General features: G+C 46.4%; 1 protein-coding gene across 2 annotated transcripts in view; it reads right to left on the bottom strand.

The window, feature by feature from the left end:
* Positions 1 to 19,584, bottom strand: part of LOC117040857 (ATP-binding cassette sub-family A member 9-like) — a 61,225-nt gene extending 41,641 nt beyond the window's left edge. The window contains exons 1-9 of one of the 2 annotated variants that reach the window (XM_033138914.1): positions 19,246 to 19,584; positions 16,848 to 16,963; positions 12,703 to 12,913; positions 11,790 to 11,957; positions 10,046 to 10,146; positions 6,383 to 6,609; positions 4,879 to 5,017; positions 2,870 to 3,055; positions 1,526 to 1,658 (exon numbers count right to left, since the gene is read on the bottom strand). In XM_033138914.1, the coding sequence (XP_032994805.1) occupies positions 1,526 to 1,658; positions 2,870 to 3,055; positions 4,879 to 5,017; positions 6,383 to 6,609; positions 10,046 to 10,146; positions 11,790 to 11,957; positions 12,703 to 12,913; positions 16,848 to 16,952 (1,270 nt within the window). In that variant the 5' untranslated portion in view covers positions 16,953 to 16,963; positions 19,246 to 19,584. The remainder of the gene's footprint in view (positions 1 to 1,525; positions 1,659 to 2,869; positions 3,056 to 4,878; positions 5,018 to 6,382; positions 6,610 to 10,045; positions 10,147 to 11,789; positions 11,958 to 12,702; positions 12,914 to 16,847; positions 16,964 to 19,245) is intronic. The other variant, XM_033138913.1, reaches the window with a different exon arrangement.
* Between the last annotated feature and the right edge of the window lie 464 nt (positions 19,585 to 20,048).

Below are 20,048 nucleotides of genomic sequence, written 5' to 3'. Positions count from 1 at the left end.
GAAAAAGTGTGGTATTGTCATAAGAATAGGGTGGATCGTATCCCTATGTCAAAGGCCAGGGCACATCTCAAATGTCAAAGGCCAGGAGGTACACCCACAGTATGTCAGAAACTCTTCTTACTGGGACTTACAGCTATACAGTTAGAAAAAGAGTATGGAACTTTACTACAATATTATGATTGTGGCTGCAAGTCTTTCATATGCACAAAGATGGAAGGACCCACAATTACCAACAACAGAAGAACAGCTGTTAAAACTAACAGACTTAGCAGAGATGGAGAAATTGGCCTTGTTTAATCAGAGAAAATTCATTGTGAACATTTGTTAAAGACTGGAAGAAGAAGAAGAAGAAGAGAAGAAGAGTTTGGATTTGATATCCCGCTTTTCACTACCCAAAGGAGTCTCAAAGCGGCTAACATTCTCCTTTTCCTTCCTCCCCCACAACAAAGACTCTGTGAGGTGAGTGGGGCTGAGAGACTTCAGAGAAGTGTGACTAGCCCAAGGTGCATGTGGAGGAGCGAAGACACGAACCCGGTTCCCCAGATTACAAGTCTACCACTGGAAACCCCTCATGGACTTTTTGCATGAAAAAATAAAATAAAACACTGATATCTGAATTTGAAGATTGAAGATAATGTTTGTTTATAAAAAGTGGTTTTGTTTGGTGTTATATTGGATTGGATGAAGTGATTGTTGTTTTTATATATAGTGGGCAGATGAAGAATTGGAAGTCCTTTATTTTCTGAACCTTATTTCCCCCTCTTTCTCTTTTAACCTTTTTCTTTCTCTTTTTCTTTCGTTCCTTTTCTTTCTCTAGGTCTCTCCCTTGCCCCTCCCATTTTTGTGTTTTTATTGTATTTAGATAAAAGCCTTGGTTTGGTTTGGTTTGGTTTGGGGGTTATTTAAAAAAATGGAAAAAGATATTAACTTTCATATTTTTCTCTATGAAACTTAATAAAATTTATTTAATAAAGAAACCATACAATGAAAGTGCCATTTGGGAGAGAGAAGTCCACAACTTGGGGGCTGCCACAGAGAATGCCCCTCCCCTCAAAAAAACTTATGAGAGCAATGGAAGTACAGTGGTACCTCGGTTTTTCGAGCGTCTCGGAAGCTGAACGTTTTGGAACCCAAACGCCAAAAACCCATAAGTAAATGCTTCCATTTTCGAACGCACCTCGGAAGTCAAATGGCTTCCACTGCATGTTCTTCCATTTTCTCCACTGAATGCTTGCAAGTTTTCTGCGGACTTCCCATAGGTATCTTGTTGGCTACTGTGAGAACAGGATTCTGGGCTAGTTGGCTCTTTGGCTCTTTTATGTTCTTACCAAGAACATAAACCACTACTAAAGTCAACGACGGATGAGAGGGTCTGTGGGGAAGGAAGCAAGCCTTTCATATATTTGTTTAGGGTTTTAAACACTAGTGGTGTGAAACATCTTCAACTGGGCCCAGAAACAAATGCAACCGATGCAGCTGTTTCAAAGCAGCAATTATGCAGCTAGCACGCTTGTCGTATGCTTACCAGGTATGACCTTGTCAAAATAGAGGGCCAGCAACATATATAAAGCACCGTCAAAAACCAGGATATATGTGCATGGTTCATGCATTAGGCTAGACAAGGTGAAGTTTCCTCCATATTTTTGAATGTGGATAATCTGTGGGGGGAAAGAACAATGTCTAAGTCCCCATGGGTCAAAGCTGAAGAAATAAAAGTTTGAAACGTAACGAGCCCCTCTCTGCCCGCCTGTTGTTTAAAAGCTAGCCCCACGTAAGCGAAGCATGGGTCACAGTTGAGTGAAATAGAATAGAATACAGACAAGCACCTGTTGTATCAGTATACAGATTTCTGTACATTCACTCAGAATACCTTAAGAGAGGGGAATGAATAGGGCAGGGGTTGCCCAACACGCTTTCCTGCGTAAAGGAAAGGGTAAATTGGTGCTCTCCCCTCATCTCTCCATGTGCAGAAGCCATCTGGACCAGCAGCTGAACCTTACTTCGATACTGGTGACGGGACAACACCACTGCACCTGTGGGCAGCAGGTTAGTTTCGGAGGCACATGGCAAGTCATGTGACACACACAGCAATGCCCTCCCCTGCTTCACACTGTGCATGGCAGGGGCCAGCCTGTGCTACCATGATGGTTGGGATCTCTCTCCACCATAGGCACCAACTCTACAGGGCTGAGGTTCCTTCAGCCCCCTTCCCAAGTCTGTTGGGATGGGGCTGAGCCCCCCCCCCGGCACACTAGGCCTTCCCCCCACTATTGGCCTCCTCCAGGAGGTGTCACTAGACAGGCTGAGCGCTAACAGTGCCACCCCGTTTTGCGCCCTCTTCCACCCTCCTCCTCAGTCCCAGGCTGAGGAAAAGAAAGCTGCAAGCCCTGGGGCTGAGGCAGGGGGCAGTCGGCGGCTACGCCTTTGCTGGGAAAGGGGGGGGGGGCATGGTTCCTACCATCAACCTGCTGAAGAGAGTCACCAGGAAGGGTTAGGCTGTGCTGCTGGCTCAATTTAGCCTCCGGGGCATGTGTGGCATCAGGTACAGGGGCAAAGAAACAGATGCTCTGGGGTGAATGTGACACGCACAGGGCAGGAAAAGAAATGGAGGGGCTGCAGGCCAGCATGGTAGGGCAGCGTGGGGAGAACTGACAGGGTTTCACTTTCTTGTTTTTTAAAGGACAGAGCTGGCCCCCTGCCTCCATGGTCAGCCTCCTCCCAGCCCACTGTTCATGACACACACACAACAGGCCCCACAATGTTGGGCACAACTCGGCAACTCTGCTCTCCACTGAAAATCAGCTTCACCAAGGTTGGGGGCGGGGGTGGAATTTTGTTTCCCACCCCAAATAAAGCACTGCGCCCCTACCTTTGACAGTTCAGCACCAAAGGCGAAGGGGCAGAAGACACTCAAAGTCCATTTCAAAGCTGCGGGAACTAAATTGATCAACAGAACAATGCTGATGGCTCCAAAAGTAAACATGAAGAGGAAGACAACGAATGAAGTGGTCCTAGGCTTCTTTAGGAGGGAACTGACCATGAAGCAGAAGCATATCTGAAAAACAGGAAACAACCAGTTAGCGGGAATTGAGTTCATTACTGATTTAAAGAGACTGGATCGTTGCGTGTTTAGACCTTTTTCCTTCCCCCAAAATAAATTCACACATGACTCAGATATTTGGTTTGGTTTTTGGCAGAATTTAGGCCACAACTTTATTGATTACAACCAAGTGAGTGGTTGCATAGGTTCTGGTTCACTATCTCCCTGCACCCTTGCATGCAGAGCTGTCCCAGAGCCACGTTCATAGGACAGACACGGATGAACACCTGGGACGACTGCCAGAGGGTGCCCCATGCAGCCGACCTGATGCCCCCTGGACTCGGGCGCAGGCCGGACCCCTTTTGGGGAACGACAAACCAATGAGTCCCTGGATTCCTTTATCGGAATATCCTGCATTTGCATAGGCGTGACCACATTACGTGCCATGCCTATCACCTGAACCAGATCCTATCCGCAACTTACAAGTTGTGACGATTTGCTACGCGGCAGGCGAAACCCAAGTGGCAACAGCCAATCAGCCAAGTGGGGAAAATTCCTGCCATGCCCCTGCCCCAACGGCAGACGACACATGACGGCATAGCAAGGTCAAGCACAAGCCCTAAATATAGGGAGTGGCAGGCAGGTGTTCCGATGCGATAGCCCCAAAGAAGAAGCTCAATAGCGTCGCATGGGCTTAAATAGGTCCCGCGTTGCTGCTTTCTCTTGCTGCCCATTGGCTGAATTGCACCCCAGTAACGCGGGACCCCCCTACTAGGGAGTTGTGGCCTCTTCCAATTACCCCCACAACAGCGGGTCAGATCGCACCGCAACACATGCCCTCTTTCATGTCGAAAGTAAGTCATGCTTTGAGTAGACCCACTAAAATCAACAGACTTAAGTAAATTGGTGGTCAAATGGCAAATGCAATTCATTGTAAACAAGTGAAACTGATACGTGTCAGGGAGGGGGGATATTAATTTTACATATATGCTCATTAGGTTAATCATGACTAAGCCCATTTGCCTTTGCCAGTAGCCTCCCCAAACATGGGGTGGTTGTGCACAAAGGGCGACAGGGTGGAGGAGAGGAAGGGGACGTCCCATTACACAGGCAGGTGTCATCTCATGCAATGTTAGATGTCACTTGAAACCTGCCCATATTTTTTTATTTTATTTTAAATTTTAAAATAATGTTAAGAGATACAACAGTGAGCAAGCAGGGCAAGTTCTTCACCAGCTGCCTTCTTCAAACACAGGACCATTTCCCCCAAAGGGAATATTTAAAGCTTTCTTATCCTGAGCCATTGTTGGCATAGTTTCTCAACAAGAGGACTAAATGATTTCTTTGCCCCATAGCATCTCCAAGTTCCTTCCAACAATCCTCAGAAGGATGTTTGTTGTTGGTGGTGGTGGTACTGTTTAAAAAAGATAAAATCTGAAAAAGGAGTATTTGGCTTACCTTAAGTTTCTTTCCAACAGTGTACAGAGGGCATCCTTACTCAGAGGACAAACCACCATCAAAATGTAGGAGAAAATGATATTTGGATTGTGACAGCTAACATTCTGCTGGCTTAACTGCAGTCAGGCCTGTGTCTGAAGCATGGGGCCAGAGTCTTATTTCCCCCATTAACTTCCTGGTCAGCTGGGAGGTATGAGGTGTTCTTGGCATGACAATGTACAGGTAAGTCTGGCAGGGTCCTGGGCAGGGGGCCCCTGGCTAGCTTAGCCCTCCAAGGCCTGGGGCAAAGTACTCAGCTGCCCACCACCTGCACGGGCCTGACTGCTGCCATCCCCCGCCCCCGAATTAAGTACTTTATAGAATAAAATTCACATACTCACACATGATATGCCATAAAGGAAGAGCAGAAAGAATATTGCAGGAAAGGTGCTTGCAGTCAAATAGTAACTCATCAAGAGAAATGCCAATGGACAGGACAAAATCATAACGTACACAGCATACAGCAGACCCCAGGATAGCCTATGATGGAAAAACCCTGTTAGACTTCTTGACAATTTGAACTCCGGCACGTTACTGGGATAAAGGCTATGCAGAATGAAAGAGGACAAAGACGACACTCAAAGTTGTGTAAGTGAGAAATTCATGGAAGCATCCTTGGAAGTTCCGTTTTATGACTGGAAGGGATCAAATGTTTAGGCAGATAGAACCATGCTTTTCACCCTTGCTAATGGCAGGTGAAGATGTAGAGTAAGAAAGGGGAAATAAACAACCCAATGGCATCACAGCCAAGGTAGGTGTACCAGAAGATTATGCCGAGGGAAAAGAACTCAGCACCCTCCATGTTCAGTGTTGTCTAATGACCTAAGAGTGCCCAAGGTGGTAAACATTTCCTGTCCAATCTCTATTATGATTAAGGAATCTACACTAATAAAGTGCAAGTGTCTCTGCGTCCAGTCCCTGTGTCCGTGGGATTGCACTACTGCGCATAGACTTGGAACGCAGAGACACTTCGGGCAGCCGGGCAGCCGTTGGCATGAGCGAACTGCTCCCTGGCGCTCAAGCCCGAAGAGGCGCTCGAGCCCGTTTTGGGTGCTGAGGCAGCCCAGCTCCGGACCCTTCGACGATGACACCGGCGGCGGCTGTTGTTGCTGCTGCTGTTGCTGCTGACCCCCTCCTGCCCCGTTGGCCTGCATGGCGCCGCTGCTGCTGCTGCTGGCACTGGCTCTGAGGGGGTTGGCAGCAGGGGGGGCGAGCCCGGCGGAGAGCGAGGGGGACGGGGATGAGGTGAGGCCACGGGCTCTCCTGCTCCCTCCGCCGCCGGGGAGGCCCGCGGTTTCTTCCGCGGTGGCAGGGAGGCTCTGCTGGTGTCCGGGTCAGAGGAGGAGGAAGCGGAGGCCAGAGTTTCCTCGCCAAGAGCGGCCGTGGTGGGAAGCGGGGGGGGGGAGTGAGGAAGGGGAGGCGGGGTGGGAGTGGGGTGGGAGAGGTGGCGGGGGTGAGGAGTGGGGTGGGGGAGCCCTGGTACCTCTTTCTTGAGGCTCCGGGCAACATTTTTCTGTAGATGCAGGGAGGCAGGCTCCCCCCAGGCCCAGGGAAAAACCCCTCTGCTGCCGCCGCTGCCTCACAGGCTGGGCCGGCGATCCCTCTGCCTGCCTGTCTGCTCTCTCTTGCCTTGGCTGGCTCCACCGATTTGCAAAGGAATTCCCTTTGCAAATTGGTTTTTACCTCATGATCACTACCTTTTAAAAAAAAATCTTGCTGTGCATCTGTTGCAGTCCACATATGTTCTAGTGCCTGTTAATCTAATGGGTTTAAAGCACTAGTTATAGTATAAAATACAGAAACTCAGATCTCCCTTTCTCATAGGAAGCCAATCTCATAGCTCACCAGAATGCTGTGTCTCGTAGCCCCATTGTCTTCATCATCTCCTTCAATTTCCTTTTTTCTCCTGAAACATTTTGTGACAAGAAGTACAAAAATGGAGAGAAGCACAGGACTGTAGCCAGAAAGGTCAAGTTGTTTGCTAAGGTCTCTGAAGGAGTAAGAGAAGACGATCTCATACGGATGCCACCAATAGATTTCATTTCATCCCAAACAGAATGATTGGTGATCAGCTGAAAAATAAAATTAAGAAGGCAACAATGTTAGGAAAAAGTTGTTGAACAACTCCATAAGAGTTCTGGAGTATTTCACAATTCTCTTTGCCACATGAACCTGTTGCTTATCCCCATTTTGCAGACATAGGTCAATGGCGAAAAGGTATTCACATGTCGCCACTCTGGGCAGCTTCCAACAAATTATAAAACCACACAACTACCAAGAAGGCCCTCTGCCTAGTTACCTGTAATCTCACTTCTTGCCAGTGCCTTTTTTTCTTAAAACAGATTTAGGGGTACTCTCATTTTGACTCAAGAAAATCACCATTTTATAGTTCAAATCGGGGAAAACAAATACAGTAAATGGACAAAAGAACAAAGATTCACAAAATGTTTTGGGGTATGTGTACCCCTGCATCCCCCCCAGAAAAAAGCACTGCTTCTTGCAATGAGGGAACTTCCAGAAGGCCCTCGGAGCTGGATCTCAGTGTCCGGGTTGAATGATGGAGGTGGAGATGCTCCTTCAGGTATACAGAAAGTATACATTTAGGACTTTGTTTAGAAGCACAAGTTGAATTGCCTCCCAGCCCCAGAAAACATAGATGCAAGAAAATCTAGGCTTGGGCAGTCACAAAGGAAAAGGCCGTGTGACAGAGACCAAATTAATAAAACTATAAGGGACTCATTGACAGTAAAAAGCTCCTGGAAAGCGGGCTGAGCGCTTGCAGCTGGGCCTGGGTGAAGTTTGTCAGCCTAGACCACTGTTTCCCAAAGTGGGCAACACCACCCCCTGGGGGGGGGCACTGGGACGATCCAGGGGGGCAGTAGAAGCCTCTGGTTCAATTGGGGGGGGGCATTGAATAAAAATAAGGGAGCAGTGGAAGCACAAAGAAAGAAGAGAATAAAATTCTGAAAAACCATTCATACATGTTTCATCTGTTGTGCAATGACGCTTATCGACAGTTTGGGCACAGTTGTGGGGTGGCAACAATGCCTCCCCTGGATCTGGCGGTTGCGCTGGAGGCAAGGGGTTTTCCCAGGCTTCGGTGAATCCTTTTCAGCTTCGCCCAGGCCCAGGAAGTGGATCGCAGCTTGCTTGCCTATTTATAATGTCAAGCTTCAAGGTGTCTTATTTACAACAACATCTTTCTTTACTATGTTGTAAGACGTAGGGAGAAATATAGATGCATAAAAGAACGCAAATTTGTCGCTGCATCTTTCTGTTTGTTTGCTTAAAGAAAGTAAGTTTCCAGGGGGCAGTAGGCCAAATAAGTTTGGGACCCTCTGGACTAGACTATATAAGCATCAGGGATGGAGGACCTATGGCTCTTGAGATGTTGCTGAACTCCAACTCCTGTCTTCCATCATCGTTAGCCATGCTGGCTGGGGCTGATACAAGCTGGAAGCTAACAACACTTAGTAGAACACAGATTCCCCATCATTGACTCAGTTGAGGTCTGGGAGCTGCTAAATCAGGTCCTCCCTTAAAGAGGGCATGTATTGCAGTGAGACCTGGCAATCAAACCCTTGTGTTGTGGGTGGGAGTGACTGACAGCCACAACACCCAATCAGTAGGTCCCTAGACGCAGGGTTTAATCTGACCGATGGGACGCAAGCTAAACGGATCTAGGGACCTACAAATACCCATGCACGTGACCCTGAGCTTCCTCTTTCGGCTCGTGCATCGGAACACCCGCCCACCTCTCCCTACTTTTAGGGCTTGTGCGCTTGACCTTGTTATGCCGTCGTGTGTCGTCTGTTGTTGGAACAGGGGCACAGCAGGAATTTCCCCACTTGGCTGATTGGCTGTTGCCACTTGGGTTTCGCCTGCCGTGTAGCAAATCGTCACAACTTGTAAGGTTGTGGATAGGCTCTCGTTCAGGTGATAGGGATGGGAGAACCTCTCGCCATCCCTATGTGAAAGGACGGAATCATTAAAGGAATCCAGGGACTCAATGGTTTGGTCAACCCCTGAGAGGGGGTTGTGCCCGTGCCTGAGTCCAGGGGGACATTTGGACAGTGGATAGAGCAGGTCCCTGGCTTTCCGCTATCCAGGTGTTCACCCTTGGCTGACCTATGCTGGAACCCTGGGTCAATGCTACCTGCGGAGCAGGGAGCTAGTCAAACCAGAGCCTATTCAACCAATCACTTGCTGTGATCAATAAAGTCGTGGCCTAAATTCTGCCAAAAACCAAACCAAAATTTGAGTCATGTCTGAATTTATTTGGGGTGAGGTTAAAAGGTCTGAACACGCAAAACAATTTGTGTCTTTCATTTCCCAGATGCTTGTGAACTGCGTGTCTCACTTAATCTCCCCTACCTTGTTATGGACTATTGCTTGCTTTTGGATTTAAGATTTCTCTTGTGTTTCTGATCCCAGTGTCCTTTCGACCTGGTTCTGGATGGGGTTACTCCACCCTTTCCCTGAAAATTGAGACTCACCTGGCCTGATCAGGACACCTTCCTGATGGTGAATATGCAAGAGGGAAAGTAAACAGTTTTTAACGGTACTCGTATACAGCTGCTACTCATTTATTAATGCACAGTCCAGGTGTGTTTCTACAAGTGTGTACTTGTGTTGCAGAGGGTCTATTTCCCCATATATACAGAAATCTGGAGCCTCAAGCTGTTGCATCGTCAAAGAAGCAACTCAGACTTAAGGCTGGGCTTAGGTTAACTTTGTTGTCAGACTTCCACATTTTTATATTGTTGTTGTTGTTGTTGTTGTTGTTCAGTTGTTCAGTCGTGTCCGACTCTTCGTGACCCCGTGGACCAGAGCACGCCAGGCACGCCTATCCTTCACTGCCTCTCGCAGTTTGGCCAAACTCATGTTAGTAGCTTCAAGAACACTGTCCAACCATCTCATCCTCTGTCGTCCCCTTCTCCTTGTGCCCTCCATCTTTCCCAACATCAGGGTCTTTTCCAAGGAGTCTTCCCTTCTCACGAGGTGGCCAAAGTACTGGAGCCTCAACTTCAGGATCTGTCCTTCTAGTGAGCACTCAGGGCTGATTTCTTTAAGAATGGATAGGTTTGATCTTCCTGCAGTCCATGGGACTCTCAAGAGTCTCCTCCAGCACCATAATTCAAAAGCATCAATTCTTCGGCAATCAGCCTTCTTTATGGTCCAGCTCTCACTTCTGTACATTACTACTGGGAAAACCATAGCTTTAACTATACGGACCTTTGTTGGCAGGGTGATGTCTTTGCTTTTTAAGATGCTGTCTAGGTTTGTCACTGCTTTTCTCCCAAGAAGCAGGCGTCTTCTGATTTCGTGACTGCTGTCACCATCTGCAGTGATCACGGAACCCAAGAAAGTGAAATCTCTCACTGCCTCCATTTCTTCCCCTTCTATTTGCCAGGAGGTGATATTACATACATTTAATATATATCTCGATAGGGAGACTAATATGATACACCAGTGTAATGCCTCAAAAAATAAAATAATGCTACTTACTTCAATAAGAGCACTGTCTATGCTGGACTGCAGTGATAGAAATCCTTGGAACCAGTATTTTGGATTTTTACAATAGTCTGCTGTATAGTTGTAACAGTGATCTACAAGCAAGGAACAGAGGAAATGGACAGTGTGTTATATGCACAGTCTGTTAGGTTCCCTACAGTCAGGGAAGCATTGAAAATGTAATTAAAGCAGATTTAATCAGAAGGGAATATCAAATGTTCTAAAAGATGCTTTAGCTTGATAAATCCTATGAAAGGTCTGAAGGAACATAATTTAAAAGCTTTCCAAAAGTATCCTAATCTGAAGTTTTCTTCATAGAATCCTAGAGTTGGAAGAGACCACAAGGGCCATCCAGTCCAACCCCCTGCCAAGCAGGAAACACCATCAAAGCATTCCTGACAGATGGCTGTCAAGCCTCTGCTTAAAGACCTCCAAAGAAGGAGACTCCACCACACTCCTTGGTAGCAAATTCCACTGTCGAACAGCTCTCACTGTCAGGAAGTTCTTCCTAATGTTCAGGTGGAATCTTCTTTCTTGTAGTTTGAATCCATTGCTCCGTGTCCGCTTCTCCGGAGCAGCAGAAAACAACCTTTCACCCAAATCCAAAATCGTCAGATTTTGATGTTCTGAATTATCTGGTCTCATTTCTGAAGTAGGACATATACCGGTACATTAGAAATGCTTTATCGTCCCCTATTACACAGGGTTCTGGCCTAAAAGTTATGCATGCTCAGAGTAGGGACAGAGGAGAGGAACAGGGAGGTGGAGAGCAGGAGGGGGCGGGGCTGGCACGCATCCCAGGGGCGTGGCACCCAGCGCGGGTGGGGGGGTCAGTTGTGATGACACCCTGCCGGGGTTGCGCTGCCAGGGGCGGTGCGCTCCCTCCCACACTCCTCTTCCTCTGCCAGTGCAGGTAGATGAATATGCAGCAGGTGTACCCCAGTTCTCATTGCAAGTAATGGCCTATGTTCTTTCATGCACATGCCCAAAAAACAGTAAGGAGGAAAGAGAGCTCCAGGAAGTTCCTTTCTGGTCCCCTCCTGCAGAAGGAAGGAAGGCTGAGTTGTGTGCAAAATCCATATCAGGGTCACTATTCATATACTGATCAGTAAAGGTAAAGGTAAAGGGACCCCTGACTGTTAGGTCCAGTCACAGACGACTCTTGGGTTGCGGCGCTCATCTCCCTTTATTGGCCTAGGGAGCCGGCGTACAGCTTCCGGGTCATGTGGCCAGCATGACTAAGCCGCTTCTGGCGAACCAGAGCAGCGCACAGAAACGCCGTTTACCTTCCCGCCAGAGATGTACCTATTTATCTACTTGCACTTTGATATGCTTTCGAACTGCTAGGTTCAGGGACCGAGCAACGGGAGCTCACCCTGTCACGGGGATTCGAACCACTGACCTTCCGATCGGCAAGCCCTAGGCTCTGTTGTTTAGACCACAGTGCCACCCGCGTCCCATATATGTATGGGATCAGTATGTATACTTAAAAGGTATCCTGGGAGAAATTTGTGTGCGTGGCTACTTTAAATATCTTCCTACATGAAGGAAAAGGAGCAGAAGTATTTAATTACTTATGGGTCTATGTATAGGATAGATATGCAGCTGTCCATTCCACATTAAAAGCTTACTCATCTTTATTAACTTGATACGTGGGTCCAGATCTGTGCCCAATTGCACAGTATACCTATGAATATCTAAGAAATGGAATGTAAATACAAAGGCATATTGGATTTACCTATTTCTTCAACATAAGCGCTTGGAGAAACCACTGTAGGAAAAGAAAATCTGAGTCGATAAGAAGTGTTGTCCTGAAAAACAACTCCAACAATTTCTTCATCATCTTCTTCATCCTTTTGCGCAGCTTCCATTGCATTTTCATCTTCAACCGGTTCTACTCTTATACCTTTAGTACAAAAAAAAATTGCAGTTACTATATATGAGCCTCCATACAGAGAGACTGAGTGAGAGAAATGGCTTCTTGTGTAGAGGCTGCAAGCAAACCAAGTGTATCATTATGACATAGGCAATGCCATTGGGCACCTCACAAGATTATAGAGCTTAGGACAGGCATAGGCAAACTCGGCCCTCCATATGTTTTGGGACTACAACTCCCATCATCCCTAGCTAACAGGACCAGTGGTCAGGGATGATGGGAATTGTAGTCCCAAAACATCTGGAGGGCCGAGTTTGCCTATGCCTGGCTTCAGATAAGGAAACCACAGACAAGTTTGCATGCTGCAATCTCACTCCCTAACCACCTCCTTCTCTCATGCATGTGGGAAGCTGCCAATGTTACCCCCTGCCCCCCAAAAGGTGCAGCCAGGGCAGGCCGAAGCACTGGGGTTCTCTGGTGGTGCCCTGTCCCCAGTTGAATAAACACTGTTCTGTTGTTGACAGACACAGCTTGATTCCTCAGAAGAGGTCTCAATCCTGCCTGAAAAGGGCTGTTTGACAGGGGAACCCTTTGCTTTATTCACTCTGGGGGGAACAAAAGGGTACTCTGCACATGGACAAAGACACTCATTATTTGCCTATCCCTTCTAGACCACACTCCTGTAATAGAAAACAGCCTCCAGAGCTCATCCATTTTTAACTTAAGGCTTACTAAAGAAGCAATGTACAAAAATGTTTTAATAGATAGTATATACCTTTCATGACAGAGGTGGTTTTTACTTTTTCCATGATTTCCATTGCCATCTTTGTTCTTGGAGTATACAGGATTCTAAATACTGTATAATTGAAGGAAGGATCATCTAGTTGACCAAGGAATGCCTGAGGTATTTCATGATCTGGCTCATAGTATAACGACACGGTTGTTAATAAAAATGCGAGGAGGAGAACCAACACCGAGAACCACTCCTAGAAATAACAAACAAGTCACTGACTAGATAGAACAATACATTGGAGGTTTTAAGCGATGAGAATGTTTTTGTTCCTATGGGTTCCTATGATTCCATATATAAAGGTAAAGGTAAAGGACCCCTAGACGGTTAAGTCCAGTCAAAGGCGACTATGGGGTTGCAGCGCTGATCTCGCTTTCAGGCCAAGGAAGCCGGCATTTGTCCACAGACAGTTTTCCAGGTCATGTGGCCAGCATGACTAAACCGCTACTGCCACACGGAGGACTGTGATGAGTGCCAGAATGCACAGAAATGCTGTTTACCTTCCCGTCGCAGCAGTACCTATTTATCTACTTGCACTGGTATTTCTTCGAACTTGTAGGTTGGCAGGAGCTGGGACAGAGCAACGGGAGCTCACCCCGTCACGGGGATTCGAACCACTGACCTTCTGATCAGCACACCCAAGAGGCTCAGTGGTTTAGACCACAGTGCCACCCGCATCCCAATTTCCATATATAGTGGAAAGTGGATGAAGGAATGCCCCATGCCCCCGCTGAACACAAGCATTCTTGTATACATGTGCACGAACATGCACATATCTGTAATCCCATGAATGGATTGGATTTGCCCATAAAGATGGGGTCACTCCTTGAAGAGCTAGAAGAATGGAACTGAAGCTTTTTCTGCTCAGAAAAGCATGGGCAAACGTCGGCACAGAAAACATGTGAAACATGGGCATGGTATTCCAGGGTCCTACACCTTGTTCCAGAGAAAGCCTTATGGGCCTCCAACACCCCCTTGTGATCTTTTGGGCTCCATGTCAGCTCCTCAGGTGAGCCTCCCTGGGGAGAGCCTTCTACAAGTGGGCAGCCACTGCAGAAAGGGCCCGTTCTCATACTGCCGCCCTCCAGACCTCTTGAGACACACGAAGACAGGCCTCAAATGATGATCACAGGGTCAGGTCAGTTCATTTGGGGAGAGGCAGTCCTTGAGGTATTGCGGTCTTGAGCCATATAAAGCTTTTATAGGTTAAAACCAGCACTTTGAATTGGGCCCAGAAACTAATTGGCAGCCAGAGCAGTCAGGCCAGGAATGGCTTTATATGCTCAAACCTTCTTGTCCCAGGGAGCCACTGAATTCTGCACCAACTGAAGTTTCGGAACCAACTTCAGAAGCAGCCCCAGGTATAACATATTGCAGTAATCTAACCTAGAGCAGAGACAACAGAAGTTAGGCTGCCCTGGTCCAGATGGGACCAGATATGCCACCAGCCGAAGCTGATGGAAGGCACTCCATGCCACCAAGTGCACCTCAGGTGACAGCAGTGGATCCAGGAGTACCCTCAAGCTATGTACCTGCATTTCAGAGGATGTGTAGTTCCACCAAGAGCAGGCAGCCTCCCATTCATCTATTCTAAGGAACCACCCACTAACAGTGCCTCAGTCTTATCTGGATTGAGCCTCAGTTTACTGGCTCTCATCCAGTCCATTACCAAAGCAAGACAATGGTCCAGCACCTCCACTGACTCACCTGCAGATGTAAAGAGGAATTAGAGCTGTGTGGTTTTGACCATTTAAAAATGACCATTACAGATCTTCCTGTTTGGTTAATCCTAGTTTTCCTAAACTCAAGCAAGCCTTCACAGCTATCTGTTTCCAGATGTTTTCATTGGCTATGATTGACGGCCAAGATTATCAGATTCTCCTGGCGTATTTGGGGAATACCTGGATAGAAGATCTTCCACGCTACATTTTATTTTGTCCTTTGTACCTGGAATTGCATTTTAAATTTTATTGGGATTACATTCAGGATCCATCACAGAAAATATTTGTTATCTATTGGCAGACACCAACCCTTTAATGACTTATAAGGTATCTCCTTTTTTTGCACTGACTTCTGTAAGGAGGATGAAAGGGAGAAGTACTGCAGCTATCTTTAAGTTAAGAATTAAGTTTCCCCTAATAAGATGTATGTTGTTGGGTTTCCATATCTTACGCTCTGTTACTCTAGAATAAAATTAAGAAACTCGGTTTCTCGATGAATTTATTGTCCTGCCACTATCCATCTGAACTTTCTCCATATGTCAGTGGTTTTCAAACAGTGTGCTGTGGTACACTGGGGTGCCTTGAATGATGGTCAGGTGTGCCGCCAGGGGTGGAGGAAGGGGGACGGAGGGGCAGCCTGCCCGGGTGTCATCACTGAGGGAGGCGACATTTGGCGCAAAAGCCTACCCCAAGCCACTGGGGGATGGGGCAGAGCTGCACCGCCTTGCTGGCAGCCTTCTCCCCTTCCCCCTTTGTTTTGACAGCTTGGGGGAGGCTTGGGTGTTGTGGGTGGGTGGCATGTCATTGCCCCCCGCTCCCGGCTGCTTCCTGGAGGGGGAGCCTCCCCCGAGCTGTCAAAAGTAAGAGGGAAGGGAGGAAGGCTGCTGGCAAAGCGGCATGGCTCCCTCCCCGCCCCGCCCAGGAAGAGTGTGGATTTGATATCCCGCTTTATCACTACCCGAAGGAGTCTCAAAGCGGCTAACATTCTCCTTTCCCTTCCTCCCCCACAACAAACACTCTGTGAGGTGAGTGAGGCTGAGAGACTTCAAAGAAGTGTGACTAGCCCAAGGTCACCCAGCAGCTGCATGTGGAGGAGCGGAGACGCAAACCCGGTTCACCAGATTACGAGTCTACCGCTCTTAACCACTACACCACACAGGCTGCCATTGGCAGCTAGCTCCACACCCCATGGGCAGTTCACTTCGCCCCATGGGCATCTCGCCCCCTGGGACACTCACATTGTGGCAGCTAGCTCCACACCCCATGGGCAGTTCACTCCGCCCCATGGGCATCTCGCCCCCTGGGACACTCGCCATGGTGCTCCCCTGGAATGCTCCCCCCTCCCCCCTGGGATGTTCGCCCCGTCCCCATAGCCCCACCCCCAGGTGCACAGCATATGCGCCACTCCAGGTGCTGGAGCAGCTAGCTACGCCTCTGGGTGCCGCGGGCAACATTGTCCCTCATTCCTTCCCTCCCTCCTCTGATGCCCTCTCACGTCTTTGCCTCCCAAAGGCTTGCATGGCTGTTTGTTGCAGCAGCCCTGGCTACAAGCTCCCCAAGGCAAACGGTGGCTGTGGGGCTGGCCAGGGAGGGGGCACCTCTGTTTGGGGCAGGCGGGGCAGCTCAGAGACCAGAGGCAGTGGTGGCTGCTGCCTGGAGGACTCCCAAGGAGAGGGGAGAGGGGAGGAGGCTGAAGGAACACACCACAAAGGAGGATGTTTGAAAAGGAGTGAGGGGCTGCAGGCAAGGGGTGACATAACTGGGCTTCAGAGGCTCGGAGCGCATTTCCCCACACAGGAGCCTAAAAAAGAATATAGTTGTTCAAGGGAGCCATGGACTCAAAACGGCCGTAAACCTCTGATATATGCTACGGCCCAAATTCATAGGATCCATTCAATGATCATAGGTGAACTTTTACTCAGTTACAGCAAATAACCATACAGGCGTCTGTTTGCCTTTATGACCGATTATATTTTGTTGGACTGTTATTCAGTATTAATATCAGTATTAATATGCTGATATTGATGCTGATAATATGCTGGGACGTTGGGCCAAAAAGAGGTATATAGGTAAATAATAATAAAATAAAGAAATAAGTGGACTATAATTTATCCTACTTTTTCTTGCATATTTATTAGAACACCCTTGGAATGATATGTACTGGCAAATCAAATAAATTTTCTGCAATTATAACATGGTAACTGAAAAGGCTAGCTCCCTATTGCAACTTTACGAGTGGCTTCTCCCCTTGACTTCACTGAAACACAAAATGGCAATGGCAATACAACACACAAGTTAGCTGTTTGTATTCAAACATTTAGCCAATTTTCACAACTTTAAATTTTTAAAAAAGAACAGGAGAAGAAATACTGAACATTTCTTTCCCCTTGATTAGCAATTTTTACTTGCCTGAAAGCTTTGCATCCTCATCCTCCATTTCAGAATTATATTTTTCCACAAAAGTGCAATTGTCTGTTGATACACACTTCTGTTTCTCTGGCGTTGTCCCTGCATTTTCAAGCCTGCTTAAAATGAAAAATAAGCCTGTTCAGTCACAGAGGTTACTCACTCTAGGCAAAGTGCAGCACTGGGCAAAGGAATAAATTACAACACAACCCTCCCTCCCACTTATTTGCACAATGTTCTATGCTTATATTGATTTTCCTAGCTGGGTATGTGTAGGTACCATGCAGAGTCCAGACTAGCCTCTCCCAATTTGGTGCTGTTCAGATATTTTGAACTACAACTCCCATCAGCCCCAAGGACAATGGTCAGTGATGAAAACATCACACTGGCTGCTGGGTGGGGTTTGACAGCTTCATCTTTGTGCTGTTTTTTTCAACTGTCCTTGGAAGGAGTAATACCACCTTTCCTGATGAAATAGCTTAGTTTTTCTTCTGCTGTTCTGCTGCCTCAAAAGTTCATTTTTCTGCTCAGACACTTTCATATAACTTCTCAGCTGCAGGCATAACTGATTGTTACATGACTGAAATAACAACAACAACAACAACAACAACAACAACAACATATTTATACTCCGCCCATCTGGCTGGGTTTCCCCAGCCGCTCTGGGCGGCTTCCAACAAAATATTAAAAATACAATAAAGCATCAGAAACGTTAAAAGCTTCCATAAACAGGGCTGCCTTCAGATGTCTTCTAAAAGTCAGATAGTTGTTTATTTCCTTGACAAATAATGCACAACTATTGCACTTATTCAAGATGAAGCATACAATATTTCACTTACATTATATGTACGCACTCCTCCCAGGCCAAAACAATTTTAAAAATATAACTTACAAAGGACCTAATTCATAATAACTCTGCTAATACCTTCTCATGTGTTTAATTACAAACAGATGTTAGAGGTAAGAGGTTAAATCAGACTTTATCAACGCGTGCATAGGGAAAATCCAGTTAGTGTCATGTTAAAGTTGAGTTAGGATCTCCATAAAACGTGTCCCTGCTCTGCTGCTCATCATGTTTAAGCATTCCTGGACTTACTGCTGCCTTTGACCTTGAGTTATTTCGCACCCATCCATGAACACAACGGGATGTTTGAGCATCAGATACAAAATACTCTAATAGGTTTGAGAGAGCATCTGAGTTCTAGCGTTCTTCTTCCCCAAACTTAGCTAGTGGTCAGGGATGATGGGAGTTGTAGTTGAAAAACAGCTGGAGACCCAAGTTTGGCAAACAGTTATCTAGGTGAAGATCCTGCTTGAAATGTTTCAATGCAAGTACCATATATGAGAATTCCCATCCTGTTGTTCCATAGCCCCATATGAGATTTTATTTTGGAAAGAAAAGGAGGTGGGGTTCATTTTTAACACCTGATTTTATCGGCCATATTCACATATATATTGCATTTTATGTAAACTGCTTAGAAGTTTTAAATAAGCAATATATAAATCCTGTTGGGGGTGTATAGGGGAATAAATGTAGACTTTATCCAACAAAAGGCAGTGAGAGAGCAACACAGTGAGCGGCAGAATGGTTACATAATCTCCAGCTGTCAGAATATTTAAAGGGACAGAGGCGACCTTGGGTACGTGATCAGGCAAACCCATTCTTAGGTGGCGATTCCAACCAGCCTACTTCAAGTATTCATCTGCCTGCAGATTCCATTAAGGACAGCAGGGAAGAAAAGGTAGGAAACGTGACTCAAGAAAATATTATTTCAATCAAATTCATAAACAAGCCAGTGACCAGCTTTACCAAATCAAGTGAAGCTGCTAAGAAACCTAATAAGGAACACCTGTCAAAACTTTGCAACGCTTTGTATAAAACTGCTTTGGGATGGCAACGTTATACCTCCACGTGGACAGTAAAACTATTAGCATTTGCAGTTTCAAAACTAGCTTTCCCATGGTGCAGTTTTAGTTTTACTGCTCAAGCGCCTGAACAACAAAATTGTCTTAAAATATTTCTATGTGTAAAAGAAAATTCTAGGTCAGGATATTGCTACAACAGGAAGACATTCATTTTAGACCGACCTAAATAAATAAAATCACAGGCATACCAATGAAACTTGGCAGAGGATTTCACATAGTTGGCAAGTGAAACCCTATGCAGATTTACTCAAAACTAAGTCTCACCAGGTTTAAGGAGAGTTACTCCCAAACAAGCATATAGGACTGCAATGTTAATCCACAAATGAGTCAAGATGAGCTGGCAGAGTGAGTTTGCATTCATGCAGTAGCAATTCTCCCCTCTTTCCCTTTTTGCTCCCAAATAACTAGGCTTCATCAGGTATTAATGGCAACAAAATGCATTGAGAGGCAGAGAAAGCAACATTGAAAAGCTTACCTTAAAGCAATCAATTTAGGCTAAAACTTCAGCAAAGGATTCAAAGAAAACTGCACAACTGTATTTTCTTTGTCGGGAATATGATTTATAAAGCCTCCAACTACTTTTTCTGCTTCTTTGTGCCTTTTCCTCTTTTCAGTCCATAAATGCAGCCAGAAAAAGCAATGGCCATTCACAACTTCTTTTGTGTTTTTGTCCTCCAATAGTTCCTCCCCTCGAAAATCTTCTCCCAGGACAGTTGAAGAGATTTCTTTGTTCTGACAAGACTTAATCATTCTTGATACAGCTGGACCGCTGAAGGAAAACTGTGCCCCAGAGTTTTGCACAAACAGCTTTATAAATATACTCTGCCTGCAACCAAATTGAAAAGGAAGGAGCAATGTATTGCAACGTGGGAGAGTACTTTTAAGTGCACTCCAATTTCTGAGCAGTAAGAGATCTCAGGTTCCCAAAGCACGGCTTGTGTTTGGTATAACTGGAAAGAATGTCATTTTAGACCACCACCCCCCCTGTGATATAAGGAGGATTTACTGAGCATAAGTAAAGGGCAGAGCAGTTTTTACCAGCTGAGCAGAGCAGAGACAGAGGAACCAGGTATATAATGAACTCCTTAATCACCATGGGAGAGCAGGGTTCAGTGCACTGTGATATCCGAGTTTAAAATCAATCAGCATAAAGCAATATTCCACAACCCACTGCCAGAGTGGTCACATCAGAAAAAGGACTTCTGCACTTTAATAGGAAGCCGTTTGGGCAGGTGTAACTTATTGTGCTCTTTTTCACCTAGCTACCTTACCTGGCAG

Source organism: Lacerta agilis, chromosome 2 (genome assembly GCF_009819535.1).
Source record: "Lacerta agilis isolate rLacAgi1 chromosome 2, rLacAgi1.pri, whole genome shotgun sequence".
In the NCBI taxonomy this organism is placed as follows: domain Eukaryota; kingdom Metazoa; phylum Chordata; class Lepidosauria; order Squamata; family Lacertidae; genus Lacerta; species Lacerta agilis.
The sequence above is the reverse complement of the archived record's forward strand: the minus strand, read 5'-3'. Positions and strand labels throughout refer to the sequence as shown.